General features: G+C 35.6%; 2 protein-coding genes across 15 annotated transcripts; one reads left to right on the top strand and one right to left on the bottom strand.

The window, feature by feature from the left end:
* The first annotated feature begins 245 nt into the window (after nt 1-245).
* LOC147505202 (phosphoglucan, water dikinase, chloroplastic-like) lies at nt 246-11,846 on the top strand. 14 transcript variants are annotated; one of them, XM_086557774.1, is made up of 9 exons: nt 246-381; nt 638-821; nt 2,283-2,364; nt 5,045-5,318; nt 7,301-7,461; nt 7,559-7,611; nt 8,629-8,688; nt 9,367-9,424; nt 9,830-11,846. In XM_086557774.1, exons 3-9 carry the CDS (start codon nt 2,308-2,310, stop codon nt 9,833-9,835), a joined length of 669 nt encoding a protein of 222 aa, XP_086413900.1. In that variant the 5' UTR covers nt 246-381; nt 638-821; nt 2,283-2,307; the 3' UTR covers nt 9,836-11,846. The 14 variants fall into 14 exon arrangements, 12 of the variants coding, with proteins under 12 accessions (XP_086413900.1, XP_086413902.1, XP_086413896.1 ...); XM_086557776.1 differs by lacking the exon at nt 8,629-8,688; XM_086557770.1 differs by lacking the exon at nt 9,830-11,846 and having other exon boundaries at nt 9,367-9,724.
* LOC147505201 (uncharacterized) lies at nt 10,523-12,598 on the bottom strand. Its single transcript, XM_086605491.1, has one exon. It carries the CDS (start codon nt 12,596-12,598, stop codon nt 10,523-10,525), a length of 2,076 nt encoding a protein of 691 aa, XP_086461617.1.
* Nucleotides 12,599-13,263: the final 665 nt, after the last annotated feature.

Below are 13,263 nucleotides of genomic sequence, written 5' to 3'. Positions count from 1 at the left end.
GATACTGGGATAGTTCGTAGAGACGTAGAGTACTTATATCATATAATGGGAAAACTTGCTGCCGTATATTAGTTCCCATATTTTCAATTTTAACCCAATCTTTTGGTCAAAAGGGTACCCAAAAGTTTCACCCACAAAATTTTCTACACTTCACGTTCGAAGGGTAAATTAGTCATTACGTATTACCCAGAAAAAAAATTAAAAACTAATCATCAATAGACGACACAGTTTTTTACATCAATAAATGAAAAACGTACTCTTCTTCTCTCCCTCCAAAACTATTCAATCTATTTTTTTTTTCTAATTTGTAGGAAACCACACTAAAATCTATGCAAAGGAAAATTGATTTCTTCGTCTTTGGATTCAGGTTCGCTCCATCAGGTTTTACTCAATTTTTTTTTCTCCCTTTTAATTATTCTTCCGTTCTTCCCATTTTATTGTTGCAATTGTATGCTATCTGTAACAGTTAATGTATTTTCTCGAAGGTACGTTCTCATCCTGATACTATTTTCTTGTCATTTCCATGCAATGTTTATTTTGTTTTTGATTTTTCTTTTTACAATTTATAGTGTTCTAACATTCATTTGGGATTGTGAAATTCCAACCAGTTTACATTGTTTATTTATTCTACTGCTAGCCTGCTTCAATCAAGGCTTCGACCAACCGACAGTTTCCGCTCAAAGTTTATTGTCCCTTCTACTATCCCAAAATGATGGAAAAGAGATTGGAACACAAGGAATATTTCAGTAGAAGTCTCATTGATGCAAAGACAAAAATGAGAAGGCTTTACAGAAACGCTCTTCTTCGATCAATGTTGACAGGTAGTTAACACTTCAAAATTGTAGATAATTCTTACTAATCCATAATGTTAGAAAGTACGTCTCGATTTAATACTTTGCACTTTCATCTACTCCATGAAAGTTGTGTTTTCACTTATTTCACTCCTTAACTTTGTCTGAATGTTAGTTAATATTTACAATCCCTTTCTCTTATCTTATGATAGGTTGTTCATATCTACTAGGAATGTTCAATACTTTTGTGCTTAGGCTATATCAGTTCCTATTATGAATTTCTAATAAGTTGGAAAATAATTTTGATTTAGGACATGTAAACCATAAGATTAAGTTAGGAATGTTCTAAGTGTATCCCTCGGTCATTTGAAACTTCGTTGTGTAACCAAAAACTGAGAATCAATGAATTGAATTCCCTCTTTTAGAGAGGCAGATAAATTCTTATGTGTTCAACTTTTACTGATCGATTTACCTTCCATGTTGCAAATTTCACTAATCTTCAATTTTTTAACATTAGTTTATATCCCAAAAAGGGTAGAAAGTGCACTAATTTTTCCCCTTAGTTTTTGTTACTTTTCTCTATCTAGATAGGAATGACCATGTTATATTTGTAATAGACTAAATCTGGAAAAATTGTTGCTATATTCGACAAGGCTATCAAATTAACTAGGAAGGAAGGTAATACATCTGAAGACTACACATGTCACCACCAAACATACACCTATCCAACACAAATGGATAGCTTACCCGAACTTATCATCCTAGAAATAGCTTGCAGTACCTGGTTTTCGCTGCACAAAGTAACAATTTTGAGTTTGTTTGTTGGGTCTTTTATGCGTGATTCTATGTCGTTATGGCAATTTTCAACTTCAGAAAGACAGTGGAGTATATATATGATGTTGTATAAAAAAAATAAGATGAAACTCCTAATTACCAACAATGTTGTATGACGAAGTTAAATATGCAACAAGCAATTTAGAAACCTTTTGTGTTTTAGAGCTAGCGAGTTACTGACGAGATTGTCATATGGGTTGTGTTGGATATTTATTGTGATGTACTCATATGGTGGCAACGCCATTGTTTTAATCTTTATTTATTTTTATTTTTTTAAGAAATAAGCTAGGTTTAAGCAGACCCCATTTGTATTAATCAAGAAAAACGAGCGTACATAGTTCCCTTAGCATCCTCTTTTACTAACATATATATTTTCCTATCTATGGGAGGCCCAACAAAAGATAAAAACTCTACAGGGCCTAATCCCAAACCTGCTAAATTACTGTTTTGGTTGTACACTTGGCATTCTTAAGGTTATTACTATTTTTAAGGTTATTATTTTGTCTTATATTTTGGTTATTTTCGATCTTATAAATCGTGTATACATATTGTTACTTTGTGAACTTCAAAGATTGAACACTTTTCAAACAGGTGCCTTTATTTTTATTTTCATTATATTTATTTTTTGGTGAGTGTAGACATTTGATTGGGTTGCAGGGAGAATGAACATGTATTGTATAGAATGGTGGCTTGGAATTTGCAAATTGCTTTCAAGACCTGTCATTCCCAAAACTCAAAGGTATCTTTTTCCATTATTTTTGAATTTTCGTCACATTTATGTGGATGCATCATTTTTTCCTATAAAGTTTAGTTTGATATATTACACGCAAAATTCAGTTGTCTTCTTTGTAGGCATTTGTTTAATACTGGATTTTGGTCCTTCATTGGTGTTTTTTCTCTAGATTGCAATTCACTTGGTAGATGTTTTTTTTTTCTTTCACTGAGAAGGTAAAATGTGAGGGTGTGATTCTCTAAGTATAGTGCAAAGCACCATTCCAGGTAATGGAAACAAATGTTGCTGAAGTCTACTTATTCATCGAGCATAGTTCGTATATTCTTCGTTAACGTTGTGTTAAGGTCAAGAGGATATTAACCTATCTAGAGTCTAGAGTATCTATTAATTTGGAAGAAAAACAAATAGCTTCTTTCTAAGTTCTTATTTTCCTTTAAGGAGGTTAGAGACGGATCGAAGGTCTCTTAGTGCTTTAGGTTTGTTGTGTAATATAATGCAACATTTTGTATTCCCCCCTCTACATACTCTCCAGCCACTTCGTTCAATTACTGAATTACTAAACAATGGATCATCTTCTCCATTTTTTTCAGTTAACCAGCAATCTCTCTCTCCAATCGTGAGTTCCTCAATAAATTCCACACCCATCTCTTTTTGTTTTATGATTTTTTCTTAAGTGTTGAAGTTGCTAAGGTTATTATAAAACCCCATATTTTTGGGTTCGATATTAAACTTCTCGTGGGCTTCGAGGAGTTAAACCAGGCCCATTATAACAGCCTAAATAGCTGGGTTTGGTAAGTTTGGTTTGATTGAACCGATTGATACAACCAACCCGATAGACTTGAACAAAAATCCCTCAACTCCTGTCGTACCAAAAGCGAGTCGGTTATTGGGGAAATTTGAAGATGATTAGGAACTGGTGCTTATGACTTTTCACCCTCACAGAGAAAACAGTTGTATCTTTCTCTATAGTGATTGGTTTTAGATTCCGTTTGGATTGAAAGAGCTTTCCGATGATATATGGTTAATGAGGTGGTTTGTAGAGAGACGTTACAGCTTTTCAGTTCTTGTGATGAAATTGGGGATTTGTGACCAGGTTGTTGGGTGTTCCTACTCAAATCAGTGTGTATATTGCTAATTTGGAATTACTATCTAAGGTGGAGCTGCAACATGAAGTGGTTTGGGTTTCTAAATCTTGAATAGAAGAGATTCTAACATGTTTGTCTTCACCACACTTTATGTTAATCAAGGGTTTTATTTGGGGATTCTATTTTCATGATTAAGAGTAGAGAAGATAAGAGGTCAGGGGTCATGGGTGTTCAATGAAGTCATCAACAGACCTTGTTCTTGTTCCTAATTAGAACAATTCGGATTGCAAGTCAGTTCTGCCATGTGTTACTGAAAATGGTGTATATTCATCTACGAAACTCACTTTTGTATGCGGTTTGGTGCGATAGGAAGTTAATTCACATAGCTTTCAATTGGTATATGGCATGATAGCTACTTCTAAGGAGACGATTGTTTCGGGGTAAAATTCTGGTGCCTCCTTGTGGTTAGTAGATGATCTTGGGCGATGTGGATCAGGTTGTGGAGTCTTCCATATTGGTTCTTGTTGCTTTTAATCTCTTATACATCAGGCAAGTATATCTACAAGATTTTCTTTCATTTAAATAAATTATGACCAAGTCTAGTTTCGACTTAGTCGACACTTTTACTGTGCATTTTAAATTGAGATTGGAAACGTGGATTACCATAATTAGTGTGCGTGTAATTCCTTTTCCTGCTGAGTTTGTTTATTGTATGTTGAACCCATATGATTAAACTGAAATTGGTTTTATTTGTGTTGTTGTGCTTTTAGTTCTTTATTTTGACTTGTGTTGATGCATGAATTAGTATTTGATGACGATGATGCACTTTCTGAGTTTTGAGCTATATACTATGTATAAGTGTGGGATCATTTGCATACGTTGTACTTATTGAGTTCACTTGTTTTCCACATCCTATATATCTTATATAGTTGATAAATATTTCTACTGGTCAGTATTTGGAAGGTATGTGTATTTGGAATTAAGTGTGTGTTGGCTCGGTTCACTACACCAATTTGGCTAATTTACGACACCCAAAAACGACGGTTAATGGCACTTGTTGAATTATGATTGCTTATGGCCGTGGTATAAGGATTGAATGGTCGTTGTTTTTTGTGTGCCTCTTCCCGCTTGTACTTTGGTGAAAAATTCAAGCAAGCCCTCCCAACTCCCAGGGGTATTTTAGTAAAAATATACCTTCTAAAAATATTTGTTCAAGGGTTTGCTGCCTCTCATCTTCACACTCGCACATAAAGAAGACGGCTCACCATTGAAAAAAAAAATCTTCAAGTTCATGCCTCTCAATGAGAATGACCACTATTCCTTTTCAAATTCAGAGGTAGTCCCCAAGCTTTCCCTTTTCGTTCCTTTCGCCTGTTTGTTGTTACTCAATTTGGGGATTTTTTCGGTGTAGGGTTACTCAAGACTTAGGTAATGGAATTTATGTTATATACTTTTGAATTTCGCCTGTTTTTCTACTCTTGAATGAACCATCATCTTCTTCTGATTTGTTAAGTCTTATCTTGCACTGAATCATTTTATTTATGTGTAGTATGGTAAATACAAATATTCAAGACATTTAGACTTAGCTAATGTCGCAGCAGTCAACTATATTCTCCGCAGTTCGATCCGGCGACCTCCACACCCTCAAACAGCTCCTCCAAGCAGCACCATCCTCATCTGATCATCACGAGTCTGTTTCCAGTATCATGTCCTTGCAAAACGATGCGGGCGAGACAGCCCTCTACATAGCGGCTGACAACAATCTTGAACAAGTCTTCAGTTACTTGCTCACCTTTGCTGATCTATCACCCCTTTTAATCCTGTCCAAGCTCAACATGAACCCCTTTCACATCGCTTCCAAGCGCGGCCATCTTGGTACTACTACTACTTTCGTATGTATTATCTCATATTTATATGCATATGCTTATTTCATTATATGAATGCTGGATTTGATGGGCTTGATTGCTTTGTTAATAGTCTGCGTGTTTGTGTTTATCGACATTAATAATACTGAATTCTTTGGTTTCCTTTATATATATATATATATATATATATTTTCCGATAATATTATTTATTTATTTCCTGTTTCGTTTATTACGTATCGTTTCCGTTTCGGGTTGTATCGTGTTTGATTGTTATTGGTTGGTTATGGGCATTGGGATTTGGGGTAGTGGCTACTTTTCGAAGTTTGTGTGTTTTATTTTATGAGTTTGTTATTGTGGTGGTCGAACAGGTTTTGGGGTATGGATGGGCTGGGCTTTTGAGGATGGCAATCTAAGATACGCGAGTCTTTAGTTTCTGTACTCCGTTAATTCACTTTGACATGTTATTAAATGACATTCTATCCATATTAATTTACTTTAGACCTTCTCACTATGAAGTTCAGTAGACACAACTAGATTTAAGCATCTAAGATAAATGACAAGCATTATAGATCTCTACCTCTAGTATGAAGAAAATACTTCTTTGAATTGCTTTGGTGCAGTGATTAAATTTTGTTGTCTTGTATTACGTACTGAATCTGTTGCATTGTCCAGCAAGAAATAAAGCATACTATACAAAACAAGCTTCATCGTAATGCAGGCCCAGAAAATCTAATTGCTACTGAAGCAATGCTTGCCAGAATTACCAGGACCCTGGGGAATATAATGAAGCATTTGTAGAACAATTTAGAATATTTCATAATGAACTGAAGGACTTTTTCAACGCGGGAAGGTATTTTGCACGGTTCCTTTTGAATGTGACCTGACATACACAACGTATACATGCTATTATCAAAGAATGCCGCAGTAGGTTCTCCTAATTTACCAAGATTTATTTATGATTTCATATATTCTTAATATTTGTTTTGTGAATTTTCTAAAAAAGACCTTGATGATGCCTGAAAAAAGAAAATGTTTTCACAGAATATACTTAATGGGTTATGATTTGTTTTGGTTTACCAAAGCTTCATGTGCAATTACTTACTGATGATGCCAGTCCAACTTTTTTTTTTCTACATAACTACTTGATAGGCATATGAAAGATGCAGCTCATGTCTGTCCAAATGACCATGTCACACAGTTATGATCTACTTATTTAGTTACTCAAACGATCCCTACTATAGAAATGAAATTTTTTTAGAGTCACCGCGTCCCCGGACAGTATAGTTGGCATACATGTTGTCTAGTTAACCTGTTTTTGTGTGTTTAGTTTTGTAGTAGGTTGGTTCTTCTCCTCTCTCTCTCTCTCTCTCTCAAATGATTTTCACAAGTATTTGGTTCCTCTTATTCTCTTTGGTTTGCTCACCTTATGAGTTTTTATTTAAAAAACAAGATTAAAGTACTTGAATTATCGTCCATGAAACTATTCTAGGAATTAACTTTACTTTATTTCTTTCGTGACACGTGCTATTACAGCCTCACAGAGCAACTTGATGGAAAAACCTTATCAGCACTTTCTTTATTTCTAGAGTGCAAGAAGGTATTTATGTTGTGCTCCAATTACTTTGTTCTCATTTATGGGCGAAAGTTATAGTTTCACCCAAACCTGTTATGTTGTTAATCAAGAAGAGCTGACATATGCTACACAACTTAGGTTCTCTGTATTGACTCTTTCTCAAACTCTTAATGAACTAGAAATGCTAGTAATTAGAATGTTGTTTCATCGATAGAAAATCTGGTTAATGTCCACACGATTGAAAGATGGAAAGCTTAAAATATACTCATTTGAATGCGTTGGGGCAAGTGAAATAAGAAGAATTTATATATAGTTTGTGGAGGTCATGTGGACTTACATAATATGGATACTCTCAATTGATCCTAATCTTGAACAGCGAACGGCTAATATATGGGTGAACTGTATTTTGCAAAGTTTAGACAAAATGGACGAACTTGGCAATTTCTTGAAGAAGGATGGGGCTGATCTAATGATGAAAGCTTTACAATCTTTGTTCTCTTTAAGAACACTGCTTGTGAAAGGTCTTGAAAGTGGCCTTCGGAATGATGCCCCTGATGCTGCAATCGCAATGCGACAAAAGGTCTTTTGAGATATGTAAATACTTATTTATCATGTTTCACGATGGAGTGGTTTCCTGAAGTAATGCATTTTTTCCTAAATGATCTTGCTCCGTGCAGTGGCGACTTTGTGAGATTGGCCTTGAGGACTACTCTTTTGTTCTTTTAAGCAGGTACATTTAAAAGATTCCTCTATTTTAGTTCTTATTATGTGCAATAGTTATGGTCTATTTTTTAATACTATTTAGTCTATCTGTCTGGGGTAATGCGTTATGGATTTTCTGTTCTGATCGGTAATGTGGATTTTCTGAATATATGAGAATCGTATTAGTTTTTACTTTCACAATAGTATCTACATGCAACAAGAAAAAAAGGCAGTAAACACCTTTCTTGGCGGAATGAGGACTTCTGAACAAGGACTTAAAAAAAAATCCATTATAAGTTGTTTCTGGTGTTTAACTGAAGGTCAAATATCTATGTTTTCATTATGTTTTTATGAATTTTATCACAATTACACATCATGCTTTTACTGCATCAACTTTGTAGAGCCCATAGCTCAGGGCGGTGTGCACATTATATTGCAACAATGTGGTTTCTGTGGTAGTCCAGCAGCTTGCCTAAGTAATAGTAAAGGAAGAGAACATAACCAAGCTGTTAGGAAGATAAGGATAATTAGGTTATTATGTAAGGGTATACTAGTCATTTGTTAAAGTACCGTTTGGGATAGAAAGCCTACACCTATGGGTTCTATATTACATGTCAACACATATATTGATATATGTTTGTAATAGTTTTCGATGTTGTTTGTCAAGATTGCAATAAAAGGTAGTCTTCATTGTGAATCGAAGCAATCTTTGAATAGTTTCAGAAATCCTACACCATGCATGTACTTAGATAGAGCTATGTTATTGCGCACACCTTTCTTTAAGTCAAAATGGGATTCATTTTTAATATTTTGGAACTGTTAGTATGACCAAATAACAAATGCGTATGGCATTGCAATGAAGCAGATGAACTCTTCAGTGGCCAATTGACAAAGTACTTTTGATAAATGGGAGTTCTATAGTTTTATAGTTGTTGAGTTTGTACTCGTGTAGCTTAAACTACTAGATTTGACTGGAACAATGCGTGCAATCTTGTTTCAAGTGTTTAAGATTATGTGCTCACTCTTAGATACATGTGTGTTGTAGGCAACTACGCATTCATTGTCTAGGCAACAAGTGGTTCCCTTGTGTCCATCTCTATATCATGTAAGTTGCAAAGAGTTGGTCGTAGAGTTCTAACATTTTCAAAGACTGCTTGGTGATCGTGAGGGGGCACCGCAAAATGTGTATTGGAACATAGTGGACGAGATTCAAGACTTTGGTGTTTTACTCGTGTAATTTAAATTTGTTTTTTCTGTTATACTTAACTTGTTTGTACAAAATTGTTACTTGAGATTGACTTTGGTTGAAATTAAGTATTATATGAAAATATTTGGTTTTTTGTTCAGTACTTGGGTTCCGTTTAAATTGTGTTAGAAAAATGACCATCAAGTACAACGTAAGGATACTACAATGAGCAACCAAAACACCTGCATATATAATCTGGAAATACGGTTATTCATAAACGACGACCTTACAAGAAACAAGTGGCAATGGCCGTCGTTAAAAAAACAAGTGTTAAAAGCCGTCGTTTTTTTATTGGATAAACAAGTGTCTTGGGCCGTCGTTTTTCAAAACTATAGCCCTTTTTATTACGGCCCTAACAACGGATGAAAGCGCACGTTTTTGGCTTAAAACAACAGACAACGGCTGTCGTTTATTGACTGTTTTTTTGTAGTGGTTTTATTTGATTATGCTTGGTATATTTTATTTAGATTTGAAAAGACTAGTTTGTGGATATTACTTGCTAGGCGTGTGGTTTTTATGCCCTTACAAATTTTGCAGGTGTTTGATTCTTGACCACGTGGAGAGAGGTGGAGAGAGAAGTTGGGATATTATTCGGGTTAGAATTTGGACACTTTGTTTTTGTTTTATATTTGTTAGTTATCACCCTATTTGACTTATTGTAATGGTTTCATTTTGTAAACCGGTTATTTGACTGCTCTGGCACTTGTCGAGACGGTTAAGTAGCTGGGTTCTCCGACTCATTATATCTTGAACTGGTTAGCTAAGATATAGTGGGTTTGGGGTGTTACAATTATGGCCCAAAATGTTTAAGGAAAACATTGCTCAAGGTACGATACAGTTTGATACTTATTCAGTAGAGAAATGTTTCACGGATAATACATTTGTTGTTGTTTCATTCTTTGTCATTAAATATTATCTTATTACAATTACTTACTTTTAATATACAGAAAGCACGCTATTGTTAGAATTGACGTTGTTAACATAACACTATTTCATTTAGGAATGAAGGAATGCACTAGGATGGAACAGTTGGAGCGTGTAACAAGAATGGTTTTACATCCAAAAACACTGTCCTAGTTGCAAATTCATCCAAACGCCAATCACCCAATATTTAAGACCACTTGAATTGAGAATAGAATGGTCATCTTATATGTGCAAGAGTCTAAATCAATGTAGGAGGGAAGGTGCTAGATCCGAAGAAAGCACATGTCATGAAATACTCAGTTGTCCAATGCACATGAACATCATATGAGAACGTTTCATGCTCAAAATAGCTTCCAGATTATTTTATGGCGACTGATGATTTTCTTTTTTATGCATTATATATGTTTAAGAACCTGTTTTCAGAAGATTATACTGTATTTGAACTTTTCCTTCCATATGGCATTCTTCCATATGCGGATTCAAAGTTGTGTTGGCAGTGAAAATACATGTTTTTTGCTACTTGACATATCAAACGTGTCAAGTAATGGGATCCCAAAGTTACTGCATCCCTGATTTTTAATTGCAAAACTTTATCTTACAAATATTATTTTCCCTTTCTAAAAGTTAAAGCCAACAACCAACCATTTTTCATAACTTTTGCAGGCGCAAACGCGCGTGCCCATTTACTAGTGCCGATTTACTAGTCTGTATAAACAGGAAGGGGAAAACTGAATATATATGTTGTTTTAGTGTTCCATATTATGCGACTTTATACAATGTTGTTTGGTCCAATGGCTTGAATTTCCCCAGCATCTTCATCCACCGGAACAATGCTAGCATTACTGTTGTCATCTGTTGGAGCATAGTAGCGAGTATTCACAGCAGAATCTTGAGCACTTATCAAGCTAGTAATGTTACTTCCTGTGGGAAATGACCACGTCACATGAGCTTCAACTGATTCCAATTTCAAAAGAAATTTAAGAACAAGTCTCACTCTACTTTCGTACTCTTCAACCGGGCTTTCAACAATATAATTGAATATGGCCTTTGGCAGTTGACTGAGAAATTCATGCAACATGTCAACAAAAAGTCCCTCTAGCTGAGCATATAATTCTTCAATTGATGCATATGATTGACTGTGTATGAAATTGGCGATAATATATGCCTCGGGTTTAATCATGTGGTTGCCAGTTGAATTTGGGAATTCCTCAATGACGTGAAGTGCATCATCTAAGTCTGATTGCGACTGAACCATCCGACTCATACATCTCTCAACCCTTCTGTGCCGAAGTGGCATGTTGCGGTCATTGCCTTCCCAAAGAACGGTTGCCATTACAGACTTCCTTCTGTTATGGAAGCTTGTAATGTTGAATTCGCTGTCAATGAAACAAGTGATTTCAAAGACTTCACGTAAGACGTAATCCATAGAAACAGGGAGGGAAGTTGGCATTGCGATTTTGGTCATTTCTGCGAGTACTAACATGGAGAGGCAAGAAACTTCACTAGCACCCTTCTCACTATAATGACTTTTAAGGACAGTTAGTGAATCTCCTAACGGAATTGTGGATAACAGTTTCAACAGATGCGGGCAATCCATTCTAGAAATCTCTGTCCATCTCTCCATGTCTTTGATAGCGTTCCTCAGCACCAACTTTGTGAGTCTCACCCCCTGCGTTCTTAGAAGACCATTTAAAACGTCTACAGTTCCATCTTCGTTTTTGGACATTCCATCTTCATTTTTATTCTGATAACCAAAACGGAAATGTGCCAGCAATATGCTAAATCCGACTACTGGCATGTATAATGCTACAACCAGCGTAAAAATTATGATGGCCAACATGGTGGTTACATATTTAAGGATTAAAGTGAATGGTTTGGGTAATCGTCTCAGGTAGAAAGGAAGAAAACGCCATATATAAGTTAGTAATGTTGATATGCCAAGTACTCCTTGGCTCCCTTGGCTAAATAGAAACAAACGTCCATTTGTGGCTGCAAAGTTCTCCACCCAATACTGAACAAATAACAGCCATCTACAGCCAATGGCTACAGTAATAAGGAAAATAGTGACGATTTGGCTCACTACCACTATCCACATTGACCATCCATAATCAGAAACTCCATCACAAAAATCCAAATTTTTAAAGGCAAACGTCCTAAGCAAAACTTCTATTAGAACCATTGAACAGATCATGCAAATCATGCTCACGACATCATGAAATGGGATTTTACAAGCTATAAACTGAGGGCTGGATTGATAGGCGTACAAGAAACAGATTTTCAGTCTTTGTAGCATACTCCCTTCACCTTTTCTAATGAGATCTCTGTTACGATCATTGGCAGACCCCTTGTACACATTTATAATAGAAGATTCCCACCACAAAATAAGGAGCAGCGCCACCATGAAGAACAAGATAATGGCATGTTCCACAATGAAAGAGAATATGATACCAGTGGCCATTTGTACACAAATATTGACAACAATAGTAACCACAAAGATGGTCAATGCCCCCAAGTTGGCCAGGCATTCAGATTCCCTATTGGTTCCAACTGAAGGCACCAAAACTCCCATTGATACGCATATAAAGATAGTACCAGTGAGCTTAGATAATTGATCCTGGACACTAGGCATTGCAGTGGTGAGATCTACTGGTAGTTTTGTTGCAATCGCAACAAGTGTTAAAGTAATTGCATTAAGCGAAAACAGACGGCATGGTAAACATGATTTCTTATTGCGAAAAGCAGACCAGATGTCACAAATCACAAGAACGAAACATACTAATGTGGACGCTGCTGTGTATAAACCAATCAATGGAACTGGGTTAGAATACTTACCAGTATCTATCATGGTTCCGTTCAAGCACTGATGTGTTCCCATTTAGGTCTTCCGGTCTGGTCTTTCTTTGTCTCCTAAGTCCTAACTATGTGTATGAAATTTTATCTAGACCTCTTTGAGAGAGTGTGTGAAGTTAGAATATTATATTTGATAACCATATAAAGTATAAATTGAAGTTTCTCAGAACCTACACTGTAAGTTCCTACGGCGTGCGTGTTGAATTTTCTTGGAATTGACCTTTCTTTTTGTACTTAAAGAAAGGCCTCAATGGTATTCGTCAGTCGTCACTATAATTATCCTAAACATTGTTCATTTCTTTTATTTGAATTTGAATAGGGCCAGATTAGCACTACTGTTTTTGAAATATCACTATATTAGTCAAGTACTGCCATGGTATGTTTCATGCACTTCTTAGAAGATGTTACAAAAAATGATTAAAAAAGGTATTGAACTTTACAAGTTTTGACAATATGGGGACTAAACTTTTTAAGTTTTGCAATGCGGAGACTAGTTACACATATAGTCTAAATTTCTCATACGGTGTTTCATAATTCACAAGTTACATACATTGTTATACACTTTCTTATCAAAATATATCTATACTACAACCTCATGACCATAGAAATTAATTCGAATTGTGAAACACCGTGTGAGAAATTTAGATGTCATGTTACACA

Source organism: Coptis chinensis, chromosome 4 (genome assembly GCF_015680905.1).
Source record: "Coptis chinensis isolate HL-2020 chromosome 4, ASM1568090v1, whole genome shotgun sequence".
Taxonomy (NCBI): domain Eukaryota; kingdom Viridiplantae; phylum Streptophyta; class Magnoliopsida; order Ranunculales; family Ranunculaceae; genus Coptis; species Coptis chinensis.
Note: the sequence above shows the minus strand (reverse complement) of the source record. Positions and strands in the feature narration are given on the sequence as shown.

What these genes read in the sequence shown, in the direction of transcription:
- LOC147505201 (XM_086605491.1), bottom strand. Translation starts at nt 12,598, where the DNA reads ATGATAGATACTGGTAAGTATTCTAACCCAGTTCCATTGATTGGTTTA.
- LOC147505202 (XM_086557770.1), top strand. Translation starts at nt 2,308, where the DNA reads ATGGTGGCTTGGAATTTGCAAATTGCTTTCAAGACCTGTCATTCCCAA. An exon ending in GTCATTCCCAAAACTCAAAG is followed by an intron (nt 2,365 to 5,044) that starts GTATCTTTTTCC and finishes ATGTCGCAGCAG; the next exon opens with TCAACTATATTCTCCGCAGT. An exon ending in TTCCAAGCGCGGCCATCTTG is followed by an intron (nt 5,319 to 7,300) that starts GTACTACTACTA and finishes TGCAAAGTTTAG; the next exon opens with ACAAAATGGACGAACTTGGC.